The sequence below is a fragment of the Somniosus microcephalus genome, chromosome 3 (assembly GCF_052327205.1).
Source record: "Somniosus microcephalus isolate GS21.2 chromosome 3, FLI_Smic_1.0, whole genome shotgun sequence".
Lineage (NCBI taxonomy): Eukaryota > Metazoa > Chordata > Chondrichthyes > Squaliformes > Somniosidae > Somniosus > Somniosus microcephalus.
Window position 1 is genome coordinate 339,760,740 of NC_140989.1, and position 22,598 is coordinate 339,783,337.

The 22,598-nt window shown below is 47.4% G+C and overlaps 1 protein-coding gene across 1 annotated transcript in view; it reads right to left on the bottom strand.

The window, feature by feature from the left end:
- Positions 1-8,181: 8,181 nt before the first annotated feature.
- cfap57 (cilia and flagella associated protein 57) overlaps positions 8,182-22,598 on the bottom strand; it is a 131,186-nt gene continuing 116,769 nt past the window's right edge. The window contains exon 22 of the mRNA XM_085983245.1: positions 8,182-8,965. Within this exon, the coding sequence (XP_085839371.1) occupies positions 8,799-8,965 (167 nt within the window). The 3' untranslated portion in view covers positions 8,182-8,798. The remainder of the gene's footprint in view (positions 8,966-22,598) is intronic.

The following is a 22,598-nucleotide window of genomic DNA, read 5'->3' on the forward strand; positions in this document are numbered from 1 at the left end:
CCCGCAACCCCTAAGCCAGCCAAGGCAGCAATGATTCCAAAGACCAAACAAGTACATTCTGAATACAAAAACGTCTTTATTTTACAAACTCTGTGTGTGTCATTTCTTCATGACAAACTAATAGAAAGAAACACAAAAAAACAGTCATTAACATAACTGGTTCTCACAACCTGGAGATAATGTCCAAAACACTAAACAAAAGTTTGAACACGAACCTTGGCCTTTAATAAAAAATTGACCAACATTTTGTCACACCTCCTACTTTTTGCCCTTCGAGGGTGACCTCCTTCCCTTGTGCACTTCCCCCCTTCCCACCCTACTGCTCCTCCGTCATGGGGCCCCAGTGGCTGCAGCAAGGCTGCTGGAAGGCTGCTGATTGTCAGAACCTGAGACTGCAGATGCCCTTGAAGGACGGCCTCGACCAACTCTGGGCCTGGAGGGCCCGGCTGCAGACTGCACCAACTCTGCATGGGCGGCAGCAGTCTGGGCTACAGGTGGTGGCAAGTGCAATGGGGAAGTGACAGTGGTGGCAGCAGGAATGCTGTCATCTTGAGAGAGGACAGCAACTCCCTGCTCGACCGACACATCAGCATCCGGAGCAATCTGCTGGAGCACAGATTGCTGGCCTGCTGCGGCGTGGTGAGAGCCCCGGGGAAATGTGTCCGGACCAGCGACAATGGCAGCAGTCAGTGCTTGCGTGGCCTCAATCTGAGTCTGCATGAGAGCAGTCTGAAATCGGGTCATGGCAACCAGTGACTGAATTGCAACACTAAGCATTTGCGTGGCATCCGCCTGTGCTACAGCGAAGTGCTCCACACTCCTTGCCAGTGATTCAATGCATTCGGGCACCCTTCCCACTGCACCCATGAGCTCAGTGTGCACGTCCACCGCCTGGGTGTTCATTTCAGCGATGAGCCGCTCCTCCTCTGCGTCCAGTGCAGCAGGACTCGCTGGCCTACTGTCCCTCCGGGAAGAAGGCCCCCGAGCTTCCCTACACCCATCGCGTTGCTGCAGCCCGCTGGGTCCTGGAGCTTCACCCTCATCAGACCCTTCCCCCCTGCTCCCCTCCAGGGAAGGCGTGTTCCCAGTGTGGGCATGGGCTTCCTCGGGAGAGGGTGGCGCTGATGCTCCGGCTTCCTCTTCCTCCTCGCCTGCAGCTTCACTCCCATTGGCAGCTTGAGGGCCCGTCTCCTCAGCTGGTGAATCACCATCTGAAAGCAGGGAGGTACAAGATGGCTTTAGCGCGAGGACAGGTTGGCAGTAAGGGAGGAATGAGTGCAGCAATTTAGTAAGTTGGATTGAAAGTGTCAAAGGCTGGAGTTGTGAGGGACAAGTGGAATGAGAGAGGACAAAAAGGTGATGACCTTACCATTGCTGTCCAGAACGGGGTCGGCCTCTCCAGGGGCGACGGGACCAATCACCTGGCTTGCCACAATCCTGTGGACGCGCGCATCAAGATCGCTGAGGGGTTGCAGCTGAGGCCGCCCTCCACCCGTCCATTGCTGCTGTCTCCTATTATGAGATAGCTTGGCCTGCAAGAAAAAGGACGGCGTCTGAGTAAATATACAGCCATGGTCTTGCCTGATGTGCCTCCCATAATTGAATAGCCCTTACTGTATGCAGCCATGGTCTTGCCTGATGTGCCTCCCATAATTGAATAGCCCTTGCTGTATGCAGCCATGGTCTTGCCTGATGTGCCTCCCATAATTGAATAGCCCTTACTGTATGCAGCCATGGTCTTGCCTGATGTGCCTCCCATAATTGAATAGCCCTTGCTGTATGCAGCCATGGTCTTGCCTGATGTGCCTCTCATAATTGAATAGCCCTTACTGTATGCAGCCATGGTCTTGCCTGATGTGCCTCCCATAATTGAATAGCCCTTACTGTATGCAGCCATGGTCTTGCCTGATGTGCCTCCCATAATTGAATAGCCCTTACTGTATGCAGCCATGGTCTTGCTTGATGTGCCTCCCATAGGTGAATAGCCCTTACTGTATGCAAAGTGTGGAATGTGCGTGTGTGTTTCATGAGAGGGCCATAGGTGTTAGATGAGTGTTGGGCACTGGGGTTTTAAGACCCTCTGGCCATAGAGTGAGGTTGAGATGGAGGGATGGAGAGGTATTGAAAAAAAGCCACTCACCCTGATGACCTGAGTGAGGTCGTTAAACTTTTTTCGACATTGAGTATGGGTCCTGGTCACCATGCTCCTGGAGGAGACGTTCTGAGCCACCTCCCTCCACACTCTTCTGTACTCGCGTGGCAAAGGCCTCCTGCCACTCTCAGGGTAGAGTATAGATCTTCTGCACTCCACTGCGCCAACCAGAGCCTCCAAGGCCCGCTCGCTGAAGCGCTGAGCTCATTCTCTCACCCTCTCCATAGTCCTTGGCTGGAAGATTTAGGCACAGGTCTCTCCAAGCCGAGATTCAAGGCTCCAATGAGCAGGGTGTGGCTGGAGAGCAAGATTGACCCTCCCCTTTAAGAACTGTCCGGTGCCAGTGTGTCTGTGTTCCATTGCTAACTGACATCACCTGCACTGCGCCCGCGCTCTGAGTTAGTGTCTCGCTCCTCGGCCTTTGCGCCTTAAGGCAGGTGTGCAGCGCCTGATTTAGCGCTCCAATCACCTCTAGGGGCGATAAAAGCCAAGTTTGCAGTTGGAGGCGATAATTAGCGGCAGGTGCTAAACTTTGCGCCCGGCCGATAATCGCGCCCCAAACGGGCCGATACTGAATTTTTCCCCCAAAAACTCCATGGGAAAAGTGATCCATCCTTGGCTAATTAAAGAAGTTCATGGTAGTATTAGATTAAAAGAAGAGGCTTATAATGTTGCAAAGAATAGTAGTAAGCCTGAGGATTGGGAGAGCTTTAGAAACCAGCAGAGGATGACCAAAACATTGATAAAAAGGGAGAAAATAGAATGCGAGTAAACTAGCAAGAAATATAAAAACAGATTGTAAGAGCCTCTACAAGTATGTAAAAAGGAAGAGAGTAGCAAATGTAAGCATTGGTCCCTTAGAGGCTGAGACAGGAGAAATTATAATGGGGAATAAGGAAGTGGCAGAGACTTCAAACAAATATTTTGTATCTGTCTTCACAGTAGAAGACATAAAAAGCACAGCAAAAATAGTGGGGAACCAAGGGGTTAATGAGAGTGAGGAACTTAAAATAATTAAGATCAGTAGAGAAAAAGTACTTGAGAAACGAATGGAACTAAAAGCCAACAAATCCCCTGGCCCTGATGGCCTACATCCTAGGGTTCTAAAAGAGGTGGCTGCAGAGATAGTGGATGCATTGGTTGTGATCTTCCAAAATCCCCTAGATTCTAGAACGGTCCCAGCCGATTGAAAGGTAGCAAATGTAAGCCCGCTATTCAAGAAAGGAGGCAGAGAGAAAACAGGGAACTACAGGTCAGTTATCCTACCATCAACTGTCAGGAAAATGCTGGAATCCATTATTAAGGAAATGGTAACAGGGCATTTAGAAAATCATAATATGATTAGGCAGAGTCAACATGATTTTATGTTTAACAAATTTATTTTTTGAGGATGTAACTAGCAGTGTAGATAAAGGGGAACTAGTGGATGTAGTATATTTGGATTTCCAAAAGGCATTTGATAAGGTGCCACATAAAAGGTTGTTATGCAAGATATGGGCTCATGGGGTTGGGGGTAATATATTAGCATGGATAAAGGATTGATTCATGGATATAAAACAGAGAGTAGGGATAAATGGGTCATTTTCCGATTGGCAGGCTGTAACTAGTGGGGTGCCGCAAGGATCAGTGCTTGAGCCTCAGCTATTTACAATTTATATCAATGACTTAGATGAAGGGATCGAGTGTAATGTATCCAAGTTTGCTGACGATACAAAGCTAGGTGGGAAAATAAGCTGTGATGAGGACACAAAGAGCCTGCAAGGGGATATAGACAGATTAAGTGAGTGCGCAATAAGGTGGCAGATGGAGTATAATGGTTCGTATTTTCCGATCGCAGGCCTCCCGCGTGCAGAGGCCTGCAATCTGGAAACATCTATGCCCTTACCCGAGGGCTCCCGGGACGCACACACTTCCGCTCCTGGGCCTCTCCAAACTCCAAGTGCACAGGGCCCACGTATCCCAGAGGCGCAGGCAGTTCGTAGCTTCCCTGGGATCACATGGGCCATGGGGAGCCAATCAAAGAAGGGAATCTCCCTTCTGTATTCACAAAGGAGGACACAAATAACCTCCCAGGAATATCGGCAAACATAGGGACTAATGAGAGGGAGGAGCTGACAGAAATTAGTATCTCTAGGGATATGGTGTTGGGTAAGTTGAGGGGACTGAAGGCCGACAAATCCCCGGGGCCTGATAAACTACATCCTAGGGTACTTAAGGAGGTGGCCCTGGAGATAGCAGATGCTCTAAGGATCATCTTCCGGAACTCCATTGACTCGGGAACAGTACCCGTGGACTGGAGGGTAGCTAATGTTACCCCAATATTTAAAAAGGGGGGTAGAGAGAAAGCAGGGAATTATAGACCAGTAAGCCTTACATCGGTTGTGGGCAAAATGCTAGAGTCCATTATTAAGGATAAAATAGCGGAGCACTTGACAAATGGGGAAAGGATCGGACAGAGTCAACATGGATTTACAAAGGGTAAATCGTGTTTGACTAATCTGCTGGAATTTTTTGAGGAAGTAACTGGTAAAATAGATGGGGGAGAGCCAGTGGATGTGGTGTACCTTGACTTCCAGAAAGCCTTCGATAAGGTTCCACACAAAAGATTATCATGCAAAATTAAGGCTCATGGGATTGGGGGCAAAGTATTAACGTGGATAGAGAACTGGCTGGCGGATAGAAAACAGAGAGTTGGAATAAACGGCTCGTTTTCGGAGTGGCAGGCAGTGACCAGCGGGGTGCCGCAAGGATCTGTCCTGGGACCCCAGCTGTTCACAATATATATAAATGATCTGGATCAGGGAATTGGATGCAATATTTCCAAATTCGCTGACGACACTAAACTAGGAGGAGGGGTGGGCTCTGATGAGGATGTCAGGAGGCTACAGTGCGATTTGGACAGGTTGGGGGAATGGGCGGATACGTGGCAGATGCACTATAATGTGGATAAATGTGAGGTTATCCACTTTGGGGGTAAAAACAGGAGGGTAGATTATTATCTAAATGGCAATAGATTGGGAGATGGGGAAGTGCAGAGGGACCTGGGTGTTCTTGTGCACCAGTCACTGAAGGAGAGCATGCAGGTGCAACAGGCGATCAAGAAGGCAAATGGTATGTTGGCCTTCATATCAAGGGGGTTCGAGTATAGGAATAGGGATACCTTACTACAGCTGTACAAGGTGCTGGTGAGACCGCATCTGGAGTATTGTGTACAGTTTTGGTCGCCCCATCTGCGGAAGGATGTTCTTGCCATGGAAAGAGTGCAACGGCGATTCACCAGGCTGATACCTGGAATGGCGGGAATGACCTACGAAGAGAGATTAAATAGTTTGGGCTTGTACTCACTGGAGTTTAGAAGATTGAGAGGGGATCTCATCGAAACATATAAAATTATGGCAGGCCTGGACAGGCTGAATTCGGAGAGAATGTTTCCAATGGCCGGGGAGCACAGAACCAGGGGCCACAGTCTAAAAATAGCGGGCAAATCATTTAAAACAGAGATGAGGAAGAATTTCTTCACTCAAAGAGTGGTGAGCCTGTGGAATTCCCTGCCACAGAGGGCTGTGAAGGCTAATTCAATAAATATTTTCAAGAGAGAATTGGATATATTTCTGAAGGCTAAGGGGATTAAGGGTTACGGAGAAAAGGCGGGGACGGGGTACTGAACTGGTAAGATCAGCTATGATCTCAGACGAAGATCAGCCATGATCTCATTGAATGGCGGAGCAGGCTCGAAGGGCCGAATGGCCTACTCCTGTTCCTATCTCTATGTTTCATACACTTGACAGGAAGACCTGTTAAATATATGAATGGAGATCACTCCTAAAACATAGTAAAACTTTAAATAAATTTTAAAAAATCACATTTTTAAAATGACTTGAAATTACAATAAATTAAATATTTTAAACAAAAATTTAATTTTTTGAAAAAATAATTAAAGTTTTTTACGGGGCTAAAAATAAACTTACCTTTTTAAAAGTATTTTTAAATGATAAATCAGTGAAATTAAAAAAAACTTTTTTCAACTCTTATCCTGGTAAAAGCAGGCCTTACGCCTGCTTTTACCAGGCGTAAGAATTGTAAGGGTTTTCTGTGGGCGGAGAGTTTCCAAAAAGCGGAACTATCCGCCCGCAGAGGCCCTTCTCCAGGGCAGGCGGAGGATCTTTCAAGAGCATTCTTGACAGATCAGAAATGCTGGTTTTCAGCACATGCGCTGTGCATACCTGAAACCGGCATTTCCGATGTCCCTACGGGTGGGTACACAGAGCGAACCCTCCTGTAGGGATCAGAATATCTGGGCCAATGTGGGGAAATGTGAGATTATTCACTTTGGTAGGAAGAATAGAAAAGCAGAATATTTTTTAAATGGTGAGAAACTATTAAATGTTGGTGTTCAGAGAGATTTAGGTGTCCTCGTACAGGAAACACAGAGCGCTAGCACGCAGGTACAGCAAGCAATTAGGAAGGCAAATGGCATGTTGGCCTTTATTGCAAGGGGTTGGAGTACAAGAGTAAGGAAGTCATGCTACAATTGTACAGGGCCTTGGTGAGACCACACCTGGAGTACTGTGCACAGTTTTGGTCTCCTTATCTGAGGAAGGATATACTTGCCTTAGAGGCGGTGCAACAAAGGTTCACTAGATTGATTCCTGGGATGAGAGGGTTGTCCTATGAGGAGAGATTGTGTAGAATGGGCCTATACTCTCTGGAGTTCAAAAGAATGAGAGATGATCTCATTGAAACATAAGATTCTGAGCGGGATTGACAGGGTAGATGCTGAGAGGTTGTTTCCCCTGGCTGGAGAGTCTAGAACTAGGGGGCATAGTCTCAGGATAAGGCGTCGGCCATTTAAGACTGACAGGAGGAGGAATTTCTTCACTCAGAGGGTTGTGACTCTTTGGAATTCTCTACCCCAGAGGGCTGTGGATGCTGAATCATTGAGTATATGCAAGGCTGAGATCGATAGATTTTTGGACTCTCGGGTAATCCAGGGATATGGAGATCGGGCAGGAAAGTAGAGTTGCTCTCCAAAATCAGCCATCATTCTATTGAATGGCGGAGCAGGCTCAAGGGGCCCGATGGCCTACTCCTGCTCTTAATTCTTATGTTCTTATGTTCTAACATCCAGGACCAGGAATTATGTACAGCCATAATCCCAACAAGAACTAATTGCTATAGGTGTTAGTACAGGTACACTATCCCTTATCCGAAAGCCTTGGGACCAGCTGAGTTTCGGTTTTCGGAATTTTTCGGATTTCAGAAGGTATTATTATAAGACTGGGAAATTTGTATTTAATATAAATTTTAAAAGTTCAGGCTACCTCTTGCGACTGTTCCGTGTCTCATTCCCCTTCCTGCTTCTCTGGAAAGCCGGATATCGGCTGACTCCTACTAAGCTGGCCCGCAAATCAGGTCGGGGGTCGGGTGGGGGGGGAGAAAAGAATATTGGACGGGCCGCGGTTCAGGTCGGGGGGGGTCGTCGGGGGTCGGGCGGGGGTCGGGGGGAGAAAAGAATATCGGACGGGCTGCGGTTCGGGTCGGGTCGGGGAGAAAAGAATATCGGACGGGTCGGGGGGGTGGAGAAAAGAATATCGGATGGGCCGCGGTTCGGGTCGGGTCGGGTCGGGGTGGGGGGGGGAGAAAAGAATATCGGACGGGCCGCTGCAGCTATCGGACGGGCCGCTGTATTGTTGGGTTCACTGTCCCGGTACCTCCTTCACACTGCCCGGCTCGGCCTGCAATCTCCTACCCAGGAGGGAACTCTGTGACCCTCTGCCCTGCTCAGCGTAAGTCATGCGCCACTCTGGTCATGTCGTGCGCACGACTTACGCTGAACGAAAAAACTTTCGGTTTTTAGAGGTTTTCGGTTTTCGGAAGTTCGGATAAAGGATAGTCTACCTGTATCAAGGTGTACCATTCTTCAAGCTGTGGGGCCCAGAAGGCTGCCAGCAACTAATACAAAATATGGTTTCTAATACTTATAAGTTATAATAAAAAAAGGATTTCATTAAAAAATACTTTCTCGCATATAGACAAAACCAGTAAATGTGTATAGTTCCAACAGGAACACAATGAAAGTATACAGATTCCACCGGAGGGAACTGGTGAACAGGTACAGGCACCAACAGACAGAACCAGTATGCATGCAGCCCCCAGTTGCTTTAATTTGTTGATAAATATTGACCCTAACTTTCACAGTTGTTTACTGTGCTGCACCTAGCTGTTACCACGATTGTTCCAAGTACATAGACCACATCAGATTTTTATATCTCCTAATCAAAAATAATGAAATTCTCTTAATACAGGTCTAACTTGTTTAAAAGAACAGATTTAATTTGGTTAAAAGAACTATCTAATTTGAACAAATAAATGAAGTATCCTACTGTTCAGGAAACAATTTTGCTTAACGAAACACATATAATGAAAAAGTTAATAGTATACCCTTAAAGCACTGGCCACTTCATTGTTCTGAAACAGATTGGAATTCTTCAGCAGACAAGCAGCAACTTTCGAAAGGGGGGAATAAACCGACTGACTGACTTTATATTAAGCTCAATGTTTTTGACAATTGTGCTGACAATTTATCGTGTGCACATGAGGAAAGAAGTACATGCCGTACTGGTTTCTGGCATATTTGAAATGTTCATTAGGTTGTAAGTGCAGGTAACGTTCCAACAGGTTGGCACTGGAGCTCCTCCAGTGTCTGAATTTGTTCCCGAAGTTGTTTAATTTCCAGTTGCTGAAATTCAATGATCCGTTCTGTCTCGTGATCAAAATTAAGACGCGAGACTGCACCACTCCGTGAGCAATTATCTGGGAAAAGAAAACAAAATAGATACATTTGTTTCTTTATCCAATGACCTTCCCTCTATCATAAGGTTAGAATAGGGATGCTCGCTGATGATTGCAGTGTTCAGTTCCATCAGCAATGTTAGATCCGTGATTCTGAGAGTATGATGTTTTTCAATAACCACACGGATGCTGTAACTTAGCAATAAACAGGTATTTACTGGAGTAAGGTAGTCTCAAGACTGGGGTACAGAGGTATGCTCAAGGCTTATATACAGGTGTGGTCACTGCTGGTACTACAGTATACAGGAGCTGTAAAAGTAGTTCTCTCTTAAAGGTACATACACTACAATTCCTCCCCTTTTAGATTAGTAGTACCCATAATATTCAAATAACAATTAACACTTTAACATGTACATTAAACAACAATAGTCCATTTATAGATTCAGTCTTTGGGGCAGCTTCCTGATCCTTTCAGGATAGCGCCTTTCCTGAGGTTCTTGTTCTTGGTGCGGAGGCGATTCTGGCCCCTTTTCGTCGGTTATTTCATCCGTTTCCACTGCTACTGTTTCTGAGGTAGATGCTACCGGTATGTCAGGTTCATCCCCAGGGACGCGAGACATGGGGTTGACTTGTTCCTGTGACACTAAGATCTGATCAACGTGGCATCTCACAATGTTCTCCCCGACATCCACTGTGTACATTAATGGCCCCTGCCTTGTGCATATCGTTCCGGGTTGCCATTTCTCTGTTCGGTAGTCACGGGCCAAGACTGGTTGTCCTACGTTGAAGCTCCTTGTCGGCTTCTCATTGATGTGCTGGAATTGTTTATCTTCAACATTTCTTCGCACATTTGGTCTGAGCAAGTCCAGACGAGATCTCAACCTTCGGTTAAAGAACATCATGGCCGGGGTCTGGTTGGTAACTGCATGTGTCGCGCTTCGGTAGGCTAATAAGAAATTGTCCACCTTATGCTGTAGTGGAATTTCATCGTCGCACATGGCCTTTATCGCCTTCTTAAAGGTTTGTACGAACCTCTCAGCCAATCCATTTGTGGCTGGATGATACGGGACGGATGTGTAATGCCTTACCCCATTCCTTCTCATAAATTTTCAAAACTCTTCGGACAGAAACTGTGGTCCATTATCAGAGCAAATCTGCTCTGGCAAGCCGTTCCTGGCAAATATGGTCCGTAGGACTGCAATCGTCTTCTCTGTAGTGGTTGAGGACATTTTTATCACCTCAGGCCATTTCGAATGAGCATCCACTGCTATTAAGAACATTGAGTCCATGAATGGACCAGCGAAATCAATATGCACCCGTTGCCATGGAGAGGAGGGCCACTCCCATGGGTGTAGAGGGGCATGTGGTGGTGCATTTTGGACCTTTTGGCATCCTGAGCAGCTCTTGGTTAGGTCTTCGATTTGTTGATCGATTCCCGGCCACCACACATAAGCCCTAGCAAGGCTTTTCATTTTCACTCCCCCCAGATGACCTTCATGAAGCTCATTTAGCACTCTCTCCCTTAACTTAGGTGGAATCACCACTCTGGATCCACACATCACTGTCCCCTGGCATACTGACAGCTGTTCTCTTCTGGATGAGAATGCTGGCAACAGTGAGTCGCCATGTGTTGGCCATCCCCTCACCGTCAAATCATATACCCGAGACAACGTTTGATCATTGCGGGTCTCCTTCTCTATATCCGCGTTCGTTACTGGCAATCATTCAATTATTGACGAATAAAATATCTCGATAGGGTCCACTGCTGGTGCTTCCTCCACAGTAGGCAGTGGCAGGCGCGATAGCCCATCAGCGTTTCCATGCTGTTTCGTGCCTTTATATTCTATTTCATATTGATTCACCCCTAGAAACAAAGACCATCTTTGTAACCGTTGTGCAGTCATCACTGGAACGCCCTTCTTAGGATTAAAGATGGAGACAAGTGGTTGGTGGTCAGTCAGCAAGGTGAACTTCTGCCCATGCAGATAGTGGTTGAATTTTTTTACTCCCCATACTAGGCTGAGGGCCTCCCTGTCAATCTGGGCATAGTTGCGCTCGGCTGAGGTTAGTGACCGAGACGCAAAGGCTACTGGCCTCTCCAACCCATCTGGGAATTTGTGCGGCAGCACTGCTCCAATACCATAGGGTGATGCATCACATGCCAAACGAATTGGTAGTGCTAGGTTGAAATGGGCCAACACCTTTTTTGATGTGATCAATTCTTTACTCTTCTGGAAAGCTCGTCTACGTTCGTCATTCCACTTCCATGGTACCCCTGTTTGCAGTAGGGTGTTCATTGGGTGTAATACCGTGGGCAAATTTGGTAAGAACTTATGGTAGTAGTTTACCAGCCCGAGGAACGACCTCAGTTGTGCCACATTTTCCAGTGCTGGAGCCTTGACTACTGCCTCAATCTTTTCAGGGGACTTATGTAACCCCTCTTCATCGATGACGTGGCCACAATACGAGATCTGCTTCTGGAAAAACTCGCACTTGTGGCAATTAGCTCGTAGCCCATATTCCTTTAATCTGGTGAGCACCTTCTCCAAGTTGGCGAGGTGATCACTGTCATTTTCGCCCGTGACCAGGATGTCGTCCAAATAACACTGGGTCCCTGGAATCCCTTGCAGGACTTGATCCATCGCCCTTTGCCAAATAGCTGGAGCCGCTGCTACCCCGAACACCAGCCGGTTGTATTGATAGAGACCTTTATGAGTGTTAATCATAAGGTATTGTTTCGAGGCTTCTTCTACCTCCATTTGCAAGTACGCCTGGGCTAGATCAATTTTGGTGAAGCGTTTACCTCCAGATAGCGAGGCGAAAATATCCTCAATTCGTGGAAGCGGATATTGTACCGTGTGAAGGACTGGGTTCACTGTCACCTTAAAATCCCCACAGATGCGGACCTTCTTTGGTTCCCCAGGCGTATTACTCAACGACCTCTTCATTACAGGAACGATGGGTGTAGCCCACTCGCTCCAGTCTACTTTGGACAGTACTCCTGAACATTCCAACCCTTCCAGCTCTGCTTCGACAGCTGGTCTGATCGCATAAGGCACTGGTCTGGCCTTAAGAAACTTTGGGCTTGCATTTTCCTCTATTTTAATCGTTGCTGTTATGCCTTTTAGTGTTCCGAGTCCCTCCTGGAACACTTCTTTTGCGTCGGTTAGCATTTTTGACAGTCGTCCAGGTGTGACGTCGTCATCCTTTTTGGCCTCAACCTTCAGTGCCTGTATGGAATGCCAATCTAATTGTATCTTTCGGATCCATTCACATCCTAGTAGTGGTGGTCCTCCATCTGGCAATACATATATGTCCATTTTAGGTATTTCGTGGCCTTTATATATCACTTTCACCCTTATTTTTCCTTTGGGGTAGACTTTTTGCCCCATGTACGTCTTCAAGACAATCTCTGTAGCTTTCAAGGGTATATGTGAAAATAACCGCTTGTAGTCCCTTTGGTTTATGACTGTTAGGGCTGATCCTGTGTCCAATTCCATTTTCACTTGGACTCCATCTATCTTGAGTGTAACCCAGATAGTCTGGTGATCCTCCATTTTGGTTACCTTATGTAGTTTCAGACAACCCAGCTCCTTGCTTCCGGAGTCTGTGTCACTTTTCTGTTCGTCTGAACTACTGTCCATCACCTTGTGTACCTTTTTGTACTTCTCCTGTGGAGATTTCGTACTGTTAGTTTTCTTCCCAGACCTGCAGACTCTTGCTATGTGTCCTACTTTTCCACACTGTCTGCACACTTGGTCCTTGAACCAACAATCCTTCTGGTCATGTGTTGTTCTGCCGCAGCGATAGCACTTCCCTGTCCCATAGGATATTTCATTGGTGCCATATTCTTGCGGTCTCCGTTGTATCTCTGCAGCGCCCCTTGCGGCTGCTTCGTGTGATACTGCCATACTGAAAGCCTTGTCCAGCATAAGATCCTTTTCTGATAGAAGCCGTTTCTGGGTTCCTTCACTTTGTAGCCCACACACAAACTTGTCCCTTAACGTGTCTGCTAGTCCCGCTCCAAACTGGCAGTGTTTCGATAGCTTGCACAGTTCCGTTAGGTACTCAGCATTGCTTTCGTCTTTGTGTTGGTTCCTTTTATGGAACTTAAATCGTTCTGCTATCAGCAGTGGTGTGGAGTTTAAGTGGTCCTGTAGGATTTCTACTGTGCTTTCGAAATTCTTGTTCACAGGCTTCTCTGGGGTTATTAGGTTTCGCAGTAACCCATAAGTTTTTGCACCCATGGAATTTAACAAAACCAGTGCTTTCCTAGCATTTGGCACTTCATTCGCCCTGCAGTGCACCTCAATACGTTCCACATATGTCGCCCAATCTTCGACTTCATTGTCGAACGTAGAGATACTGCCACTCTTCGTCATCCCTGGGTGTGATTTAACTGTCAAAAATGGCATCTCCCGCGCTTCCCCTTCTTCTCCGCTGGCACAAAATGGCTTCTCCCGCGCTTTCCTTCCTTCCCGCGCTCACCCTTCTTCTCTGCTGCGGCTTCTAAAAATGGTGTCTCCTGCGCTCTTCCTTCTTCTCCGCGGCTCAATGGCATCTCCCGCGCTCTCCCTTCTTCTCCCCGTGGACACTGTTCAGCCCTTGAGCCCTGGCTGTGCTCTGCGCGTTCTTTTTTTTTGTGCGCCTTTCCCGTTTCCGCTGCTCGGTCCTGAACCTGGCTGCTGCTTTACCCTCTCTCTCTCCGTTTTGTTTTTCCTCGACGCCGCTCGGTTTTCAACCCCTGGCTGCGCCCTGTGCGCTTCACCCTCTGTCTTACCCCGTCGACGCTGCTCGGCTTTCTCTCTGCCGTCGGTCGGCTCCAGCCGCCGCTGTCCGGGAAGGGTCTGCACTGTACCTGTCGTCAGTCTATTGCTGATCATCGTGGCTGGGGAACCAAGCCCGGCTCTCCACAGCCTCCCCTGCGATGTTCACTCTCTGCTGGACGACTGGGCGGTTGCTCGTGGTCGACGCCCGTGCTTCTGGCCTCGACTTTCTTCCACCGCCCTCCCGGAACGAATCCTCGAAGGGAAATGCAGAGTTGCAGGTAGATTCGAATTGACACTCGTCGCCACTGTTAGATCCGTGATTCTGAGAGTATGATGTTTTTCAATAACCACACGGATGCTGTAACTTAACAATCAACAGGTATTTACTGGAGTAGGGTAGTCTCAAGACTGGGGTACAGAGGCATGCTCAAGGCTTATATACAGGTGTGGTCACTGCCGGTACTACAGTATACAGGAGCTGTAAAAGTAGTTCTCTCTTAAAGGTACATACACTACAAGCAACTCCTCAGATAATGAAGGAGTCCGTGCCCGCAAGCAGCAAGACCTGGACAACATTCAGGCTTGGGCTGCTAAGTAGAAAGTAACATTCACGACACACAAGTGCCAGGCAATAACTATCTCCAGCAAGCGAGAGTCTAACCACTGCCCCTTGATATTCAATGGCATTACCATTGTTGATTCCGGCACCATCAACATCCTGGGGGTCACCATTGACCAGAAACTTAACTGAACCAGCCGCATAAATACTGTGGCTGCAAGAGCAGGTAAGAGGCTGGGTATTCTGCAGCAAGTGTACACATCCTGACTCCCCAAAGTCTTTCCACCATTTACAAAGCACAAGTCAGGAGTGTGATGGAATTCTCTCCACTTGCCTGAATGAGTGCAGCTCCAACAACACTCAAGAAACTTGACACCATCCAGGACAAAGCAGCCGCTTGATTGGCACCCCATCCACCACCTTAATCGTTCACTCCCTCCACCACTGGCGCACCATGTCTGCAGTATGTACCATCTACAAGATGCACTGCAGCAACTCACCAAGGCTTCGACAGCACATACAAACATAAGAATTAGGAGCAGGAGCATGCCATATGGCTGCTCGCTCCGCCATTCAACAAGATCATGGCTGATCTTGGACTTCAATTTCACTTTCCCGGCTGATCCCCATATCCCTTGATTCCCATAGAGTCCAAAAATCTATCTATCTCAGCCTTGAATATACTCAACGATTCAGTGTCCACAGCCCTTTGGAGTAGAGAATTCCAAAGATTCATACCCCTCTGAGTGAAGCACCTCCCAAACCCATGACCTATATCGCCTACAAGGACAAGGGCAGCAGGCACATGGGAACACCACCACCTCCAAGTTCCTTTTCAAGTCACACACCATCCTGACTTGGAAATATATTGCCGTTCCTTCATTGTCGCTGGGTCAAAATCCTAGAACTCACTACTTAACAGCACTGTGGGAGTACCTTCACCACACGGACTGTAGCGATTCAAGGAGGTGGCTCACCACCACCTTCTCAAGGGCAATTAGGGATGGACAATAAATGCTGGCTTTGCCAGTGATGCCCACATCCCAGGAATTAATAAAAAAAAACTCCCCTGCTCTTCTTCAAAATAGTGCCATGGGATCTTTTATGTCCATCTGAGAGATCAGATGGGGCCTCAGTTTAACGTCTCATCCAAAAGACAGCACCTCTGATGATAGTGTAGCACTCCCTCAGTACTACACTGGAGTCTCACCATGGATTTTTGTGCTCAAGTCTCTGGAGTGGGAATAGAACCCACAATCTTTTGACTCAGAGGAGAGAGTGCTACCATTGAACCATGTGGATCATCAGAGGTTTCTCAAGTGAAAGACACCAACACACAGGACAGCTCAGCATCATGACAATCAGTCATCACATGCCATGAGGTGGTTTTCTAATGTGTCTTTGTATTGCTTCTTCTGTCTGCCATGTGAATGCTCACAAAAACATTGGCTTTGAAAACCTATTTTCTGATATCTGAATGACATGACTGACACAGCAAAGCTGCTATGAAGTTATTGTATTGATGTTGGTTTCATTGGCTTGTGACAGGATTTGGGAGTTGCTGCTCTTGTCCTGCTGTTTGAAGCATTGTATCAGCTGCAAATGACCCATGTGGAACTTCTCAAACTCCTGTAGCACATAACAACACAAAAGTAAAATACTGCGGATGCTGGAAATCTGAAATAAAAACAGAAAATGCTGGAAATATTCAGCAGGTCAGGCAGCATCTGTGGAGCGAGAAACAGAGTTAACGTTTCAGGTTGATGACCTTTCATCAGAAATGAAAAAGTTAGAGATGTAACAGGTTTTAAGCAAGTGCAGAGGCAGGGAAAGTGGGAGGGGAGGAAAGAACAAAAGGGAAGGTCTGTGATAGGATGGAAGACAGGAGAGATTAAAAGACAAAAGGGATGATGGTGTGAAGCAAAGATGTCCTGCAGCTGTACAACAGTTGGAACATCTATTATATTATAGGTTTTCCATTTGGTCTTCAAGGTGATGCCATACACATTCTTAAACATGCTCATATGTTAAGATCACTTTATGGACACCTGCTTTTGATTCTTGATCAATGAGTGCAATGTTGGAGAGCTCACTTTACAGAAAGATAGCCTATCTGACAGGATCTTTATTATTCAAATCTGAAGAACCTTCCATGTTCTACTGGACTGAGCCTGGCCATCAAATCAGACGTAGGAGCAACAAAAGAACATTTACAGAAGGAAAATGGCCCTTTAGAATTTTTGATGTAATTGATGCTTCATCCACATGACCATCCTCTTCTACTGCATGGCTGACTCACCCAACCAATAAAGAATGAACAAACAAACAGAAGCTCTCCCTTGAAGTAAAACAGGAATAGAAAAAGGATCTCGGTAAGCAGAGGATGCTTCAGATTCGCAGAACAGAGATCTACCAAGTGGATACACTTTCTGCTTTCTTCTTCATCTACCTAATTCTGACTGAGTAGTTACTCATCTTTCGGTGATACCATCTCGTTTGGGAGGGAATTAAGATGACTAAAATACAGATACAATGTACAGCCAATTACAAGCAATATTTTGTAAAGGGAAATGCGTTACTCCATATAGCTCCTTTACAAAGGCGGTCTACGGACATACATTTGAAACTCATTCAAGATATCACTGCTGCCTCCGTAGAATGACTGGATCATGCTAAATAGTAATAGTGAAGGACACATGCTACCATCCAGCTTGCCAATCCTAGTTTACATACAGCTTTTCCAAATGATTCAGGGCAGTAAGCTACAAAATGTTGATGAGACTTGGTATGGTCACATGCTCCCAGGCGTCCACATAATAGGAATGGTACACAAGTGTGAAACCGTGGATAAAAGTTGTGAATGACTCCCTGTTGGTGCAGATAAGATTGTGTCAATTACATTTAAGAAAAGTACTGGTAAACATTAGTAAAAGCAAGGGTGAGTCTTTGTAGGAGGCAATGGATTTGAATTTACACAGAGGCTCTCCCAATCGTCTGCTGTAACTTTGGTGGAGTATCACGGAGACATTGGAAAAACGGCATCATTAAGGTGGACGACCAGAGGAGCCCCCATAGATATTCACCCCCAATATTTTTTTTTATTCGTTCATGGGATGTGGGCATCACTGGCAAGGCCAGAATTTATTGCCCATCCCTAGTTGCCCTTGAGTAGGTGGTGGTGAGCCGCTTTCTTGAAACGTTGCAGTCCGTGTGGTGAAGGTACTCCCACAGTGCTGTTAGAGAAGGAGTTCCAGGATTTTGATCCAGCGACGATGAAGGATCGGCGATATACTTCCAAGTCAGGATGGTGTGTGACTTGGAGGGGAACTTGGAGGTGGTGGTGTTCCCATGTGCCTACTGCCCTTGTCCTTCTAGGTGGAAGAGGTCGCTGCCGAAGAAGCCTTGGCAAGTTGCTGCAGTGCATCTTATAGATGGTACACACTGCAGCCACGGTACGCCGATGGTGGAGGGAGTGAATGTTTAAGGTGGTGGATGGGGTGACAATCAAGCGGGCTGCTTTGTCCTGGATGGCGTCGAGCTTCTTGAGTGTTGTTGGAGCTGCACTCATCCAGGCAAGTGGAGAGTATTCCATCACACTCCTGACTTGTGCCTTGTAGATGGTGGTAAGGCTTTGGGGAGTCAGCAGGTGGGACACTCGCTGCAGAATACCTAGCCTCTGACCTGCTCTTGTTGCCACAGTATTTATGTGGCTGGTCCAGTTAAGGTTCTGGTCAATGGTGACCCCCAGGATGTTGATGGTGGGGCATTCGGTGATGGTAATGCCATTGAATGTCAAGTGGCGGTGGTTAGACTCTCGCTTGTTGGAGATAGTCATTGCCTGGCACTTGTGTGGCACGAATGTTACCTGCCACTTATCAGCCAAAGCCTGAATGTCGTCCAGGTCTTGCTGCATGCGGGCATGGGCTGCTTTATTATCTGATGAGTTGCGAATAGCACTGAACACTCTGCAATCATCAGCGAACATCCCCATTCTGACCTTATGATGGAGTGAAGGTCATTGATGAAGCAGCTGTAGATGGTTGGGCCTAGGACACTGCCCTGAGGAATTCCTGCAGGGATGTCCTGGGGCTGTGATGATTGACCTTCAATCACCACAACCATCTTCCTTTGTGCTAGGTATGACTCCAGCCAGTGGAGAGTTTTCCCCCTCGATTCCCATTGACTTCAGTTTTACTGGGCTCCTTGATGCCACAGTCGGTCAAATGCTGCCTTGATGTCAAGGGCAGTCACTCTCACCTCACCTCTGGAATTCAGCTCTTTTGTCCATGTTTGGATCTAGGCTGTAATGAGGTCTGGAGCCGAGTGGTCCTGGCGGAACCCAAACTGGGCATCAGTGAGCAGGTTATTGGTGAATAAGTGCTGCTTGATAGCATTGTCGACGACACTTTTTTTTAAATTTGTTTTTATGGGATGTGGGCATCGCTGGCAAGGCCAGCATTTATTGCCCATCCCTAATTGCCCTTGAGAAGGTGGTGGTGAGCCGCCTTCTTGAACCGCTGCAGTTCGTGTGGTAAAGGTACACCCACTGTGCTGTTAGGTAGTGAGTTCCAGGATATTGACCCAGCGACGATGAAGGATCGGTGATATACTTCTAAGTCAGGATGATGTGTGACTTAGAGGGGAACTTGGAGGTGGTGGTGTTCCATGCGTCTGTTGCCCTTGTCCTTCTAGGTGGAAGAGGTTGCGGGTTTGGGAGGTGCTGCCGAAGAAGCCTTGGCGAGTTGCTGCAGTGCATCTTGTAGATGGTACACACTGCAGCCACGGTACGCCGGTGGTGGAGGGAGTGAATGTTTATGGTGCTAGAAGGGGTGTCAACAGCGGACTGCTTTGTCCTGGACGGTGTTGAGCTTCTTGAGAGTTGTTGGAGCTGCACTCATCCAGGCAAGTGGAAAGTATTCCATCACACTCCTTACTTGTGCCTTGTAGGTGGTGGAAAGACTTTGGGGAGTCAGGAGGTGTGACACTCGCCGCAGAATACCTAGCCTCTGACTCGCTCTTGTTGCCACAGTATTTATGTGGCTGGTCCAGTTAAGTTCGAGGTCAATGGTGACCCCCATGATGTTGATGGTGTGGGTTTCGGTGATGGTGATGCCATTGAATGTCAAGGGGCGGTGTTTAGACTCTCGCTTGTTGGAGATAGTCATTGCCTGGCACTTCTGTGGCACGAATGTTACCTACCACTTATCAGCCCAAACCTGAACGTCGTCCACGTCTTGTTGCATGCGGGCATGGACTGCTTCATTATCTGAGGAGTTGTGAATGGCACTGAACACTGTGCAGTCATCAGCGAACATCCCCATTTCTGACTTTATGTTGGAGGGAAGGTCATTGATGAAGCAACTGAAGATGATTGGGCCTAGGACACTGCCCTAAGGAACTCCTGCAGCGATGTCCTGGGGCTGTGATGATTGACTTTCATTCACCACAACCATCTTCCTTTGTGCTAGGTATGACTCCAGCCAGTGGAGAGTTTCCCCCCCCCGATTCCCATTGACTTCAGTTTTACTAGGGCTCCTTCATGCCACACTCAGTCAAATGCTGCCTTGATGTCAAGGGCAGTCACTCTCCCCTCATCTCTGCAATTCAGCTCCTTTGTCCATGTTTGGACCAAGGCTGTAATGAGGTCGGCAGCCAAGTGGTCTTGGCGGAACCCAAACTGAGCATCAGTGAGCAGGTTATTGGTAAGTGCTGCTTGATAGCACTGTCGATGACACCTTCCATCACTTTGCTGATGATCGCGAGTAGACTGATGGGGCGGTAATTGGCTGGATTGGATTTGTCCTGCTTTTTGTGGACAGGACACACCTGGGCAGTTTTCCACATTGTCGGATAGATGCCAGTATTGTAGCTGTACTGGAACAGCTTGGCTAGAGGCACAGCTAGTTCTGGAGCACAAGTCTTCAGCACGATAGCCGGGATGTTGTCAGGGCCCTTAGCCTTTGCTGTATCCAGTGCGCTCAGCCATTTCTTGATATCACGTGGAGTGAATCGAATTGGCTGAAGACTGGCTTCTGTGATGGTGGGGACCTCAGGAGGAGGCCGATATTGATCATCCACTTGGCACTTCTGGTTGAAGATGGTTGCAAATGCTTCAGCCTTGTCTTTTGCACTCACGTGCTGGGCTCCACCATCATTGAGGATGAGGATATTCGTGGAGCCTCCTCCTCCCGTTAGTTGTTTAATGGTCCACCACCATTCGCGACTGGATGTGGCAGGACTGCAGAGCTTTGATCTGATCCGTTGATTGTGGGATCGCTTAACCTTCCATTACTTTGCTGATGATTGAGAGTAGACTGATGGGGCGGTAACTGGCCGGATTGGATTTGTCCTCCTTTTTGTGGACAGGACATTACTGGGCAGTTTTCCACATTGTCAGATAGATGCCAGTGTTGTAGCTGTACTTTAAGCATATAAAGCATTAAGCATATTAAAAAAACAGAAACTCATGTAAAATTGTAGACTTTTCTAGTCAGGAAAATCAGCCATGGGGATGCACCCGCTCATACGGGAGCCTACCCAATTTTCTGTCCATTTGAATTAATAGGAAGGAAATTGTGTCAGTTTCTCTTATGGGCATGAACTCCTCTCCACCTGATTTTCCTGTATTTGCTTTACCCAGGAGATCCAATAACTCCAGGTGCAAGGCCAGGAAAACTATCCCAAATTCTTTTATTAAGGTACCAATCGACTGCAACAGGACATAGAAAGGCTAGCAGAATGGGCAGACAAGTGGCAGATGGAATTTAATACAGAGAAGTATGAGGTGATACATTTTGGCAGAAGGAACAGGGAGAGGCAATATACACTTAATACCACAGTTTTAAAGAGTGTGCAGGGACAGAGGGACCTGGGAGTTAATGTGCATCGGTCCCTGAAGGTGGCAGGACATATTGAGAGAGTGGTTAACAAAGCATATGGGATCTTGGGCTTCATAAATAGAGGTATTGAGTACAAAAGTAGGGAAGTTATGCTGAACCTTTATAAAGTGCTGGTGAGGCCACAACTGGAGTATTGCGTCCAGTTCTGGTCACCACACTTTAGGAAAGATGTGAAGACCCTTGAGAGGGTGCAAAGGAGATTTACCAGAATGGTTCCAGGGATGGGGGATCTTAGCTACAAGGACAGGTTGGAGAAGCTGGATTTGTTTTCATTAGAGCAAAGGAGGTTGAGGGGTGATTTGATAGCGGTGTACAAGATTATGACGGGTTTGGATAGGCTAGACGGGGAAAGGCTGTTCCTACTTGTTGATGGTACAAGGACTAGGGGACACAGATTTAAGGTTTTGGGCAAGAGATACAGGGGAGACGTGAGGAAAAACTTTTTTACGCAGCGAGTGGTGATGACCTGGAATTTGCTGCCGACGGAAGTGGTGGAAGCGGAGACACAATGTTTTCAAGGGGAGACTGGATAGGCACTTCAAGGAAATAAACTTGCAGGGCTACGGGAATAGAGCGGGGGAATGGGACTGACTGGATTGCTCTACAGAGAGCCGACACGGACTCGATGGGCTGAATGGCCTCCTTCTGTGCCTTTATGACTCTATGGGCTAGATTTTGTCAATGGGAAGCTTTTGGAGGCGGGACTGCTACTTGCCGGCTTTCAATCCCGCCTCCATCAGCTACTGGCCAACCAGAGGGATTTTCCCCTTATTGACCTTGTTAAGCATGCCCAGCGGGCTCAGCAGGCCAATTAGGGGGAAGTCATTGACAGAATACGTCAACATATGACGTGCCATCTGTCAAGATTTTTTGAAAGAAGAAATGTCAGCGTTTGACAGCTCTGTGAAGCTGTCAAACACTGACTTTCTGTGTAGTTTGATGAGTCCTTGTGTTCAGGACTCATCACACCTTTCAACTTTGCAGAAATCACCTGGCTGCTGGTTCGGAGGATCCAACAGCCAGTCTGTGATATCAACAGTGGAGATGTCGGGACTCCGGCTTCTCAACGGCTGAAGGCTGTAGGCAGAAACAAAGGTAAGTGAACATTTTCTAACACTTTGCACTCACCTTACATGCTTACCACTCCACACTTGCACCCATCACTCACGTCTACATTGCACTTTCAGACCCCTCTGACCCCCACAGACCTCCTACTCGGCTCCACCACCCTGGCGGGGTTCCCCGAGGTCGGGAAGCCTGCACTTGGGAAGGTAAAATGGGAATAATCCTATTTTCTGCCTGTTAACTACTAATCCCTTTCCCGCCTCGAGGAAATGGGACCTGGGGCAGGATCCTGCCTCCTGGCAAGAGGGCACGGAGGCGGGATGGGGGCGGGTTTGCCACCCGCCCCCAAATTCTGCAACTTT